Below are 14,955 nucleotides of genomic sequence, written 5' to 3'. Positions count from 1 at the left end.
GTTTGGTACGGGTTAATGATGAATACTGGCCTTCACTCCACACACACACACATCGATTTCAGGAGATGCCTCTGAGAGTAAGGAGAAAAGTGGCATGGTGTTAAAAGGATTTGCTTCTTCAGTAAATCAATGAAGCTCTCGACAGCAAGGTCACTGGGGAGGCGGGCGGTCATGCGGGTGAGAGTGGAAATGGATTTTACCAGAAAGTCACGCAGACACATTTGCATGGCTACAAGAGGCAACTAAAAAAATAGCCTCCGTCAAAGGCAATTCACTTAGGGCAGCCAGTTGAGGAGTCAATACAAGATTTGTTTAGATCTATTCTGGAGGAAAAATAGCGGCAAGTCGATTAATGGGATGCCTTATGCACTGTATAAAAGATCAACATAGGACAATGTCCAATCCTGTTTGCTTTTTCCTAACATAAAAAGCTATTAGTAATTGTGTGTCACCCTAATGTCTGGCTTGAGACAATTTGGGGAGTGGAAAAGCATAGCTGGGCCTAATATTCATAAAAAGGAATTAAAATAGCAATGGCTTTCTACAACACTATTAATACGCTCTATCTCTTTCTCCCTTTAGAAGCACATACACTGAACAAAAAATGGTCTAGAAACAATTTTCACTCAGAAATTGCTAGTACATATCACAAATAGTTAGAAAGACACAGCAAGTAACACATTAAGTGAAAGACTGAAATAGTATTTTCTTGTAAAACATACTCGAAAAAATAATTTTACAGTTGTAGTCCTAACAAACGCAGCCTGTTGGCAACGTTTAACTCTTCAACACATCTTATAGTTACTTCAAAACGTTTTTCAGTGCAATGATGTCATCACAATAGGAGAAAACAATTAGTCTGACCAACATTTTAATATCTAAACCGACCATCTAAGCAATTAAGCATTGGTAAGAACATAAAACCAGGGGTTGGCATGGCAACTAAAGACTCTGCGGTTTTCAAGCTTAAGCCTTCAATAAATCAGCAGTGAAACGTTTCTGCTTATTTCGCACTGTGGAAAGGGATAGTGCACAGGCCAAATTTACTCAATTGTTCGGAGATCCCAAACAGACTTTATAAGCAAATCCCATCCACATACTGAATCCAAATAAAAACCTCAGGGCCTGGGAAAGGGTGGCTCTACTGCTGGACCGGAGTAGTGCATGTGTTTAACCACACACTGGTTTGCTGGTTTGGCTGATGGCCAGTTCCCTCATGCTTCATCAAAACACTTCCATCGTCCATCGTCTGCTTTCATTATGAAGGAGGATGAATCAAAGTGACCACACCACAGTCATTAAATCCTCTTTATTTATCAGATAGGTTGAGAAGAGCTAATGAGAATCAGGGTGGGACTACCAAACATGCTCATTAAAGATGTTTAAATAGATCCGAGTGGGAACAGGGTATATCAAAGCTCAATAAAATGCTCAAGTCACTTGAGTAACACAAACACAGCCAACACCACACGTCAGGTCTACAGATTGTGACTAAAACGATCAAGATATTATATATGTGACCATTTAAAATCCAGTTAGGAAAACCTTATGTGTGTCCACTAAGAGTGCATGACAGTTTTTCCATAACACAACAATGAACACCACGGTGAACTGTTATTGTGATCATATACTTTAGTGAGAGTCCATTTACTGACAGGTTGTCACATATGTACAAGAAACATTTTTCAAGCAGATTTGTTGAAATAAATGAATAATGGTATTTTAGAAATGTAAAAATATTTAAATACATTTAAATATTTGACAAAAAAAATATTATTGGTTATTATTTAAAATAATAATCCATCTTAATCCAGTTTCAATCGACTGTATTTGAACCTTTGTTTCCATGACATTTTGGAACCATAAATCAACACCGTTTTACTTTTATTCCCAAAACAAGCAGAAATACTCTGAAACTCAAAAAACTCTGATTCAATTTCGCTGTTAGGGTGCGTTTACACTTGTAGTTTGATTCGCTTGGTTTGTTTGGTCCAGGCCAAAAAAAAATATATTTTTTTTTTAGTCCAGGTCAGCCTAGCGTTCACATTTTGATTTTAAACAGTGAACCTAAAGGCACAGGGATATGTTCACAACCTGATTGGTTGGCTTTTATGACTTATTTTTCGCGACAGAACTTACCGAACAACCAAAACAATGCTGTGTGCTGGGATAAATGTGCTCGTTGTATGTGCGTAGCCTACATATGATGCTATTTTGACCAGCTGAGGACTTGTGAAGAGCTTATAAAATGTGTAAAGGATTAAAAACAGCGGCCCTCCGTCACACACACAAATGAAGATCTGCTACGAGGAGACACGGTTCTGATGCATGTACCAAACTGTGATGGGCAACATCGCAACTATGACGGGAAAAAAAAAACCAGGTATATGTGAGCGTTCTGTCCTTTTCAGGGTCTCAACGAACCAACAGGAAGTTGAGACCCTGAAAAGGACAGAACGCTCACATATACCTGTTTTTTTTTCCCGTCATAGTCACTTCCATCGTCCATCATCGTCTATTATTGGTCTGTGTTGCGTTCATATTCCCATCGAATCGCAACAGTTTGTTTATGTTTACTACACCAGCGTTTACTACAGTAAAGTTGAGCGAGTGGATCTGGTATTCTGAGCTGGTGTGAGTGAGTGGAGGCGGGGCTAATTTACTAAATGAAGTAAGGACGTACATTCAAGCTATTTTAAGACATCAATACATTTTTGCACAGGAAAAAACTTTTAAATATGTCATTTTAATGATAGATGATTCGTTTTAGAGGGTTAAAAGTATTGACTACAGGAGGGCTTTAAGTAAGAAGCTATGCATGCACTCCATGAACTGAAGTTCTGTTGAACAACCAGCTTTATCAAGTGATATGGTAATTTGTCATTTAAAAAGTATGTTTTTTTTTTTGTCTTGTCTGAAGCCCTGCACACCTCCAGGCTGCACTTTACACCAATCACTTTCCACACACATGACTACGCAACAGCCCCCAAGGGTCAGTGCCTGTGCTCGTGGGCCACTTTACTTTTCATTAGCCGTGTATTTACCGCACTTCTCAAGCAGCTGAGACATTCCATAAACACTTTAGGGAACGAGCACAGAAGGTCCTTTCAGTCCCACCAGGGAAGCTGGGTAAGCCCCTGAGGGGTTCAGGGCACAAAGCTGAGGAACAGTTGAAAAAGAAGTTAAACTTTGTCTTTTATATTATCACTGGTTGTAAAGTTCATGTGTTGTTGTTTTTTTTTTAATAATAAAAAATAATAATAATTTGCACTTTCATTTTTTTATTCTTTCAGTTTGCTTGTTGTATTAAACTTACAAGAAAGTCTCATTAGTAGTGCTAAACAAAAGCTGTAGCCTAGTCCAAAGATTATAATGTATTTTAACACAAAATATTATTATTATTATTATTATTATTATTATTATTATTATTATTATATTTTAAAAAGTTTGCATATGATACATCAGGCTTTTAAGGCTCATATAGTATGATATAGGAGAATATGGAGTTAATACTTGAGGAGAAGAAAAAAAAAAAACCCACACCAGTTGCTAATATTTATATGGCCAAAAATTTTAAATGAAATTATGAGCTTTTAATGCAATTCAATTAGATCTTTATAACAGTATAGCAGACTATATAAGGGGCAAAACATACAATGCAACAAAATACATGAGGATTGAGAGATAAACGTTCCTCAAAGCCTGTTGCATCGTATTTGATACACATATTTTAACATGATTTTACTATAAAGTTTATGGATAGTCAAGCAACCCCAAGTTGCTGATGCTGTAAGTGTTCATCTTAAAATATCATTAATGATAAAAGTTGTTCTGACATTTAATTTATAAAATATTTTTTTTAATTATACAAAAAGGCCTTTTAGTTGCTAAAACAAGTATAAACTATCAATCAGACGACAGAAAGCATGTACTGTAGATAGTGTACAACAGATTTTCATGTTGATAATTTAGAGGCCTCAGAAATGTGCGTATCAAATATGATACAGCAGGCTTTATGGGTTAACATCGATTGGGCAGATCTGAAGATAGGCAAAAGGACAAACCCTTTGTGGTAGTACAGAGAGGGTTATGATGTTACAGTGAATCACAGGGGATCAGACAGAACAGAAAAATGAGGTCGGATATAGGTTACGCTGCTAGGGGAAATGTAGGGGAGGGGGTGGTCCTGTGGCAGACGAGAGGGACTGGTGCAGAATTAGGACGGGAGGTGACATGGCTGAGCAAGAGGAGAACCACACAATGTACAGCACGTTAAAATAACAAGACTGCACTGTTTCGAAGATCTCAAAGAAAGCACACAACACTGTCACGATTCTTTGATTGTGCTAAATGTCATGAATAAAATGAAGGAATGGAAAATGCACGATATATCAACTAATAAAATTAGTTATTGGCTGATTTTTTATTTTTTTCAGTAGTTATGTTTACACCCAAAGCTGCGAATTTAACTTATGTGCAAAATCTCAACATTGCATAAAACATTTGCGGAAAAAAAGCACAGTTTCCATCCCATGTGTTCAAAAGAACAAAATCATCACTTCCTGGGGAATTGGCACAAACTATCTATAATAAAAATGGAAGTTGCTGCAATTGGGGAAGCCACAGTGGCTCTTTTTTCCTACATCATAAATGACTTGCGTCTCAGACCGTGCAGACGAAACGCAATAAACTGTCATGTTTTCTTGAGTTCGGATGCCGGTGTTCGGGAACGTAATCGTGTGAGGCGGTTCTGGGAGGGAATTAAACCAAATCATTTTGATGACAGATCAAAATGCTCAGGCATTTCAGAATGACCAAAAGCAACATTTGAGATGCTGTGCAATGAAACTGGCCCGCTGGTTAGTCCAGTTTATTCAATCACATCCTCTGTTGAGGTAGTCACGTGAGTTTTTTGTTGAGCCTCGAGGGATTTATTCGGTAAATGCGTTTCCATCATAGCTTTTCTTATCGGAATTTTTTTTTCTCGCCTCAATTGAGCACAGGTGCTTTTTATGCACATTTTTATTTTATTTATGTGCATCTTGGTGTTTCATCCAGCGATTTTTATGCAGTATCCCAAAATGTGGAAACAGTGATACATTTTTTTAGGATTCTTTGATTAATATAAAGTTCAAAAGAACAGCACTTATTTGAAACAGAAATATTTTGTATTTTTATAGCTAAATGTCTATCACTTTTTATCAATTTAATGCATCCTTGCTGAATAAAAGTATAAATTTCTTTTTGTAAAAAACCATACTGACCCCAAATTCTTGACCAGTAGTTTATTTTCTTGTTGAATATCCTGTTTCCTCTGAAATATCTGACATTATGAAATTGGAAAGGGTAGGGAACGACTTTAAAACCAATTAAAACGTCAACATAATCCACAGGAAACCAGAAAAACACTGACTGCAAACCCCAGAAAAGCCAGTTCTTCAGTGTCCATTTGAAATAACAACACCACTGGAATAGTTTCACGATGCTGCAGTTTACTCTTGCCAACAGGGCCCCATTGAAACTATTTCCGTCATTGACATCGTCCTCTGTAATCAAGAGACTATTCTGCCTTTGTGACATAAGCAAACACATTGTGTAAAAAGGAAGAGGCATTTTTGGTACACCGACTGCAATTTACAGACTTGTGCCTGTCACATCTGTTTGTTGAGAATCGTTGAGATTCATCTATCTATTTCCTTTTGTCAGGTGTTCCTCTTAACTGTACATATTGTCGTTGTAAAGTTACACTCAAAATAAAATAAATACAGGACAAGCTTCAATATTTCCTTCCCAAACATTCAGTATCTCCCTATATATGCATTTACATCTGTGCTATGTAAAATAACACACCATTGTGTTTGTGATTCTGTGAGGAAAAGCTCCTCCCATCAAATGACAGTGAAAAAGATCCGCTCTTTCCCCTGCAGCTGGTGATGGTGGTGCCAGCTGGACCCACGCCAGCCGGGTCTCAGCCCTGCCCCCGTTTACACAGTCCAACCCCCAGGACAACAGGTGACACGCAAACAGTCACACTTACAAAAAGGACCAGTTAGTGTGTCTTAGGGCATCGGTAGTGCAAAATTACAGCTGACCACATAAGTAGACTTTTAGAAAAGAAGCAAATTACATGCAGCGGTCGCTACTGCTGTCAGGTTTTATGCGCACATGGTGCACGTTTGATGTTGTATGAGCGGTATTTCTGATGTTGAGGCTTTCGTTGGATTTATGGGCTCTGGCAGACGATAAAACGGAAAAACAACAAGAGGGATGAGAGCCATCAAATACCTCTCGCCATTCCCAAAGCCTTACTGAAAGCAGACCACAGATTCTGATTGCAAAGTTGAAATGTTTTCAAAATAATAAAGAACCTTTCTTAAAATAATGTTAAACCAAAGATAAAATGCACTACCACCTGTTACCCTTTCCATGCAGAACGATGGTGCACCATTTAGAATTGAATTGAGAATGCCTTTTAAATATCAACTTAATTTCTGAAAATGAATTGAGGTAACAAAGAGGATACAGAATTTCAACTTGAATTTGAATGCAAGGAAGTAAAATTGCAATTTACTTAAATTTGAGACAGACAGACAGACAGACAGACAGACAGACAGACAGACAGACAGACAGACAGACAGACAGACAGACAGACAGACAGACAGACAGACAGACAGACAGACAGACAGACAGACAGACAGACAGACAGACAGACAGACAGACAGACAGACAGACAGACAGACAGACAGACAGACAGACAGACAGACAGACAGACAGACAGACAGACAGACAGACAGACAGACAGACAGACAGACAGACAGACAGACAGACAGACAGACAGACAGACAGACAGACAGACAGACAGACAGACAGACAGATAGATAGATAGATAGATAGATAGATAGATAGATAGATAGATAGATAGATAGATAGATAGATAGATAGATAGATAGATAGATAGATAGATAGATAGATAGATAGATAGATAGATAGATAGATAGACAGACAGACAGACAGACAGACAGACAGACAGACAGACAGACAGACAGACAGACAGATAGATAGATAGATAGATAGATAGATAGATAGATAGATAGATAGATAGATAGATAGATAGATAGATAGATAGATAGATAGATAGATAGATAGATAGATAGATAGATAGGCCATGCAAAACCCACAAGTCTAAAAAGTACTTTTTTTTTTGCTCAAGCCAGCATGCATGGTGTAACTCAAGAGTTTGTGAGGAGGACTTTAACAAAGGACTGTTTATTTTAATAATACAGGCAGGATTATGTTGTCTGCCAGTGTTCCTAAGAGGTGACTTTTAACACCCAGTTGACGGAAGGGAAACCTGCCAGATTTAGCTTCCCAGGAAAAATGGCACACAGTAAAACTGTAAGAACCACCTGATCTCATTCACTGGCTGGTTCTGTCAGCATAATCCCCACAAAGTCAAACTCAATCCATTCCGAGCCCACAAAGCACAACACTTTTGACTGTAAAACGAGGCAGATTTATAAAACGTGATTGAAAAGTAACTGTTTTACCACAGAAGAGGTCTGAGGAAACATTTTTATTATTGGTGTTTCCTCAATGGATTTCCATGAAGATATATTTTCCTTGTTTGCGAAATAACCTCTGGCATGCAACCGTTAGTTTCTTGACTATATACAATGCATGACGCTTTAAAAATGTCAGGGCAGTCACCACAGTGTGGCACAGCATGTGCTTGTTTGACAAACGCACGTGGCCGCACTGTCCGCTGCTGTTTACTCGAGGGAGGGGCACTAGGTGAGCGTGACTGAGGTTTACGAGGACTAAAATCTGTGTATCATGCTCTCTGATCTCTCTCTCAGAGTAACGGATCTAACAGAGGCAGTTTAAACAATCTTGCAAGACTCGACAGTGCGGTTTGTGAACGGCTCGAGGGCATTCGATTAAGATTGCAGAAAAGAATTTGGAGAAAGTGTAGAGACAGACTGAAGAATGGCTACACTTCCCACTGGTGTAAATCACGATCCTGCTGTTAAAACGCAACATAACACTGATCATTTGCAATTTGTTTGTGGCGTGCTGAGTTCGCAGCTCTGCGCTCTGTCTGCCTGCTTACGTAACTACAGCTTGGACTGAGCTGATGAGCTCTTTTCAGCTTGATAGGAGAGAAATAGGCTCTTAGCTCTGTAGTCTTTTATCGGTTTCTGTCATTTTTGTCAAATTTGCAAATGTGCAGTTAAAAAATTTTACTTAAAGAGTTACTGTCTTATCTATATTATAGATCTTCATTATCATCACATATTATAAGACAATAAGTCTCCAATTGTAGGCAAAGTGGGGAAGTAAAGACATAATAAAACAAAAGATGTGAACCAACATGAACAATGAAACGATGTATTCTACATGATCTAGATTTTATCATTATTGTGCTCTTGCTTAATCATTTAACTCTAATGTTCTGTTTAAGGTATGAGAGTCTAAGGCTCAGCAATTAATATGTCTTGCTATGACATATCTACATGACTTTTAATAAATTAATGAGAAAACATGCTTCAAATGTTCTCTATGAGAATATGTCCTATGCTCACCAAGGCTGCATTTATTTGAAATACAGTTTATTTTTTTGTTTTGTTTTTTGAACATCATTTTTTGACATATTACAATTTAAAATAGCTGTTTTCTATTTGATTTTGAATATATTCATTGTCACATGATCCTTCATAAATCATTCTACTATGCTTATTTATTGCTTATTATTGTTATCAATGTTAGAAAAAGTTGAACTTAATATATGAAGTTGCTTAATATTTTTGTGGACACTGCGATAAACATTTTAAGGATGTTGATGAATAAAATTAAAAAGAACAGAAATCTTTTGTAACTGTAAAGGTATTTGCTGTCACTTTTGATCCCTTGCTGACCCCAAATTTTAAAAAAAGTTGCTTAAAAAGTAAATTTTTAAGTACAATCAATTGGATGTTTAAGTCATTTCAACTTAAATTACATTAAACTGACTTTAAAAAAATGAGTTGAATCTTGTATAACTTAAAAAAATGTTTTAAAGCAATGTAAAAACATGTTGTCACAACTTCTTAATCATATAATTTTTTACAGTGTTATATCACTGGGGTCTCTGGGACCCTAAACATAAATACAGTCTGAACAGAACATGAGTGTTAACGTTTGCTTCAACAGTTGTTGCACGTACAACAAAAGAGTGCAAACGAATGTGAAAATGAAATGATTAAAAGCAAAACTATTTCTAAACGCAAGATTGCTTCACACTGACACTTTGCTTCAAATAACCTCCTCTTTGCATTGCAGTGACCCTCAATTCATGAGGAAAACAAGACTGAATATTAGCTAACGTAAAGCTACATGCCATTCGCATGGTGACCATTCAAATGCATTACAGCTCACATTCAAAATGAAGAACCATTCCTTGTGTGTTTCCATTCAAACCAATAAAACCACAGATGTCTGCTCATTTGACATTCTGTATCTTCAGTCCTTCTCTTAATTTCTTTCTTGTCTTTCACCCCTCCCCCAACAAAAAGCCTTGCTAAATTCACCATAGTAGACGACCCCTTTGGGTTAATTAGCCCTCGGCAGGACAACAACATTAATGTGAAGTGATGCATAAACACTCTGGGTGGACAGAGAGCGAGTGACTGCACTGCCTCAGGCCATTCTTGGCCTCAAACACTGCAGATCAGACCAGTCGTATCATGACAGCGAGATAAGGAAAGGGAGAAACCACATGGAGAGCTAACACAAAGAAGAAATATAGTGGAGGATTGGTACTGTTCTTAAAAAACGACAAACACAACACGGATTTGCCTCATTAACTGCCTAAAAGTCCAGGGGGTTTCAAAGAGGACAGTGGGGAAATTTGAGAGAGAGAGAGAAAAAATGCATTTTTGTGCATTTTTAGGTCAGAATTTCATAACTGAAGATATTAACTAAATATTTTTAAATGTAATAAATGTTATAAATCTAAAATCTATAACACATTTACCAAATCTGATGATATTACGGTTTCATTATGTTTTCTACAGGCTGGCCAAAACTAAAATAATAATTTTTCTCAGCAAAAATATTTTTTAAATATTTTATATATAATATGTAAAATATTTTTAAATACGCATCCAATTAAAGCAAAATACATATTTTCTAAATAATATTTTAATCATTTGCTTTAGATTTAGTACAGTGACAACATAAAAGCCAAATCTTCAAACAATTCTTTAATAGTTTTCCTCAAACAATATAATACGCCTTTATGAATGAAAATGTGTAGGCCTATGCCATTATATTTTTGGAAGGGATTGCTTCACAAGGGGGTCATCATAACTGGCATCAAAAAGTTTGAAACCCCTGTAATACTCAACACATGACGACAAAATCAGATACATGTTAGAAGGGTTGCACAACAGCGAGTAATGACCTCTTAAAAGACCAATATCAAGCATAAAATGTCATTATAATGGATCTTGGAGCCTTTTCTTCTTAATATGTTCCCAATGTGGGAATGTGAAATCCTACGAAAGGCCCATCAAACAGACCCTACAGGACATACAAAAGTAAACACTGCATGAATGTTGTCTTACCTAAATCTCCATGGAAACTGTTGCTGAAGTTGTTGGAGCTTCCGTCAGTGGGCCAGTTCTTGCGGACACCAACAACATTAGCCTCGGAGAGCGCTAGCTGTTGCTTGAGACGCTTTTGGGACTGTGGGGTAGGAGGGCTGCCGCTCTCAAACGACTGCTGGGAGTGCTGGGATGGAGAGCGACTCTTCTCTCGGTACATTCGGTAGGCGGTGGGGCTCGGGGACACGTGGCTGGACTGCCCTGAGGAGAAGTCTTCTTCACTGGATGTCAGGTTTTCATTGGAGCTGCAATCTGGCGTGTATCCATCCTCAAAACTCCCAGGTGAGTAAGACCGCCTGGGCCACGTCAAGTGCAGTTCCTCTCCATCTCCCATAATGCCCCCCACATAAACGGTCGTATAGGGCTGACAGTCCGACTGGTGCCAGTTCTGCTGAGTTGCTCTTCTTCCATTAAGTCTAATTAAATTGTCCTTGAGGAACCCAGCGTTCAGGTCAGCCTCATCGTACTCACAGTTGTAGCCACTCTCTGTTGCTCTTTCATGTGACCGCTCTGGCTTATGGACATCCCCGAAAGCAGTGGACAGATTACCCGGGACAGAATGCAAAGACCTCTTGCGCTCCATCTGCATAGCTTGATTGCCCAAACTACTTATCTTCTCCGAGACTTCTCTATCATTGACCCGGACAAGACCCTTTTCTTGGTGGTATTCCATATTGACGTAGTAAGGCCTCTCGCTTTTCCCCTCGCTAGATGTTTGGGAATTGGCTCGCCTGATGCGTTCAAAGTTTGACCGAAGTGCAGCGACACCCAACCCTGTGGTGGCTTTTTCCTTCGGTGGAGACTCTGGAACGCCATCCGCCTCATGATGTGCAGGTCCACGTGAAGCAATGGGTCTGAGTGGAGCTTCAACACTCCTTTTTTTGTATGGAGACATCCAGTCAGTCTCACCATCTCTGTTTTTCTGCCTGTCCAGGTCTGAGATATCACATCCCCCCACCTCAACACACGGCTGAGACTCACGACTCTCCTCTGCTGCGGTCGTGTGCTTCAGTTTGGCTGGGAGACACCTGGTCTCATCAGCTTTCTGAGGATGGACGTCCGTGGATGCCGGCTTACGCTCACATTGCGACACCCTACTGAAGCCCCAACGCTGAGAGTCATGGCTTCTCCGCTCTTTGGCCAGAAGTGTTTGCAGGTAGATCATTCGAAAACGCTCCTTGTTAACTTCCATCTCCAGTCGCCTAATAGAGTTTCGGCATTTCTCCAACTCCTGCTCAATGTCTCCAACAGAGTTCAAAGACATCTCAGGAGGATCTGAGTCAGGAAACTGAGCTTTCCACGCTTCCACAAAGCCAACAGGTTCTACCATGATTGCTTACTGCTGGTTTACTTTTTTAGTGGGGGAAAAATTACACATTAAAATCCACTTTTTTGTAAGAATACACCCAAAGCCATGGTGAATAACTTCATATCCTACCGCTGAGTTATAACTTGTCCTGTGTACATGCATAGCATAATCTCAACATCTGATAAACACTTACTCAGCTGATCTTGGACAGACGCACAATTTTCTCCATAAACACAACAAGCAGAGTCGTAACATCCATGTGCACTTCAAACGTCTATTGACATCCGCGTTTCATGCCATTTATTTGGCAAACGATGACTGAAAATCCTTTATAAACAGTTTCGCGTACAAAATTCACTTCTCAGTCATGGTAGAGGCTGAAATGTAATTTCAGTGACGTATCCAAAGAAGTTACCAGAAAATTGTGCTGTTATTCTCTCAAACGTCGATATTTCTCAGAGATGCGCTGTACTCTTGCAGGGTTACCGCTGGCATCGCTGTCCGTCACTACATTATGCTCAGACTGTATCTGCGCTCTCTCTCGCTCTCTCTCTCTCTGTGCTGCTGCAGGAAGAGGTGGGACTAGACGAGTACATGATTAATACTGACTGCACAGACAATCTCAGTTTAAAGACACAGATTCGGTTATTCAGCAACAAAGACAAAGAAAACGTGCAAAAACTGTTTGCGACGCTTAACTAGCGAGCTGTTTTTCCACTTACTTCGTTGCTGCAACCGCCAAAACGAATTTACAGAAACACTCGATATCGTGTAGGATTTATCGCATATGATCTTTTTAGTTGTATGCAGATATTATACTTAACATTATCAAGACACGATCAATATATTTATTTAAAAAAAAGAAGAAAAAAAAAGTCGCTTCTGTGAAATGTTTAAACTTATTCTAATACACCTGACAGACAGTTGATTGTAAATGCTGTGGCATTTTCGGATGTTATGCATGATGTCTTGTGAACTTGTCTCCATCTTGCGTCTCTGTATGAAACAGCAGTTGAACCTTTTGATCGTTTTGATTGTATACAAGTTTCCTTCGTCTTGGTCCAATTTCCCCATCTCGAAGTTATATTGTGTGTCTGTCAGTGTTTTATTAGATGGAACTAGACTGAAGTTTCTATTTCACATCTGAATCCTGTTTGACTTTCTATTTTGTCTATTTATCCTGTTAACATTTTAAGGCTGACGAATGAATTCAAACATTGACACTATGATTTAGAAATAGAAAATGCTTTTTTTCTAAAGATAAACTAAACATAAACCAGACACATATGCCTACACATGAGCTCTTTCAGACGAATACAATCAGAGTCCTGGCTCTTCCAAGCTTTATAATGGCAGTGAATGGCTGTTTCTGTTTTGAAGTCCACAAAAGTGCATCCATCCATCATAAAAGTAATCCACACGGCTCTGGGGGGTTAATAAAGGCCTTCTGAAGTGAAGCGATGGCTTTGTGTAAGTAAAATATTCATATTTAACACGTTACAAAGTAAAATTTCATAGCTTCCATCCAAACGGCCATACGCAGTCTACTTGCACCTTATGCGCAACTTACGCAACTTGTGACGTCGGAAGTAGCATAGTGCGTCATGGCGTAGGGTAAATATCAGCTGTACGTCACATTACTCGCGCTTTAGACTTAAGGGGAATCCGTATGTTTGTTTGGCCGGAAGCTGGTAATTTTACTTTATAAAGTTTTAAATATGGATATTTTTCTTACACAAACACATTGCTTCGCTTCAGAAGGCCTTTATTAACCCCCCGGAGCCGTGTGGAGCACTTTTATGATGGATAGATGCCCTTTTATGGACTTCAAAACAGAAACGGCCATTCACTGTTAACTTATAAAGCTTGGAAGAGCCAGGACATTTTTTTATTTAACAATAACTATAATATAACGATTGTATTTGTCTGAAAGAAGAATGTCATATACACCTAGGATGATTTGAGGGTGAGTAAAACATGGGCTAATTTTCATTTTTGGGTGAACTATCCCTTTAAAGCAGTTGGTGGCCAAACCCGATACTAGGAAGTCTGGTTCTTTTACGCGAGCAGTTCGTTTCAATGAACAGGTTAAAAAAAAAAAAAAAAAAAAAAACCGGTTCACCTGACTTACTTTTGCTATTGACCCAAAACATATATGCATATTTTTTGGGGAAAAAAACAACAACTTTAAAAGTTGAAATGGACCCCTATTGCTTAATCCTTCACTAACCTTAACTAATAGGCATTCTTTGTAATCATAAATTTGTTCATGTGCAACTCACCAGGCATGTCGAAGTCCCCTCCAGCTAATAGTTGAGATGTGAATTGCAATCTTCAGCAGATTTTTCTTCAGCTTGCATCTGAGTTGAGCCCATGTAAATTCGCCATGAACAAAAACAAACACTGTTTGCAGTCCGTCTGATTCTGATTCTGCCCTTGCTTTGTATTGCTTTTATTTGTGCAGGAGTCTAGCCTACATCAATTTCGCTCTCTTTTCACTTTCAGGGTTATTTTATTTTTTCTTGTTTGTTTGTAAAATATAAGAATTATACTTGTCTTAAGCATAAAATATTTTTTCTATCCATCCATCCATTCTTAAAATTGCTTGTCCTACACTCAAAAACCCCATGAGGAACCCTTAGCTTCCTTCGAACCTTTCTATTAAATATAATATTTCACAATATTACTGTTTTCACAGCATTTTTAATCAAATAAAACAAAAAACAAAACTTAAAAACTTTTGACTGGTAATGTATATAGTATTTCTTTATATATCTAAATAAAGAAGAACAAGAAAAGTATGACACATTTATGCCTATAGAGACTAATTTGTTTCAAGTTGTTTTAAGCCAGCATAATTACATTTGGTAAATCTAATTATTAATATTAATTATTATACTAGACTGAATATTCTGAAGTGAAATGAATAAGACAGAAGATGGACAGCAATAACATGTATGAGTTTTTGACCTTCCTGATTGTATGACAATAACAAGAAGCCAG

At 38.2% G+C, this 14,955-nt stretch overlaps 1 protein-coding gene across 2 annotated transcripts in view; it reads right to left on the bottom strand.

The window, feature by feature from the left end:
- Positions 1–12,483, bottom strand: part of LOC307173217 (breakpoint cluster region protein-like) — a 44,274-nt gene extending 31,791 nt beyond the window's left edge. For both annotated transcript variants that reach the window (XM_079896163.1, XM_079896164.1), the window contains exon 1: positions 10,605–12,483. In XM_079896163.1, the coding sequence (XP_079752289.1) occupies positions 10,605–11,973 (1,369 nt within the window). In that variant the 5' untranslated portion in view covers positions 11,974–12,483. The remainder of the gene's footprint in view (positions 1–10,604) is intronic.
- Between the last annotated feature and the right edge of the window lie 2,472 nt (positions 12,484–14,955).

The sequence above is a fragment of the Squalius cephalus genome (genome assembly GCF_949319135.1).
Source record: "Squalius cephalus genome assembly, chromosome: 16".
Lineage (NCBI taxonomy): Eukaryota > Metazoa > Chordata > Actinopteri > Cypriniformes > Leuciscidae > Squalius > Squalius cephalus.
This window is presented reverse-complemented; position numbering and strand designations above follow the sequence as displayed.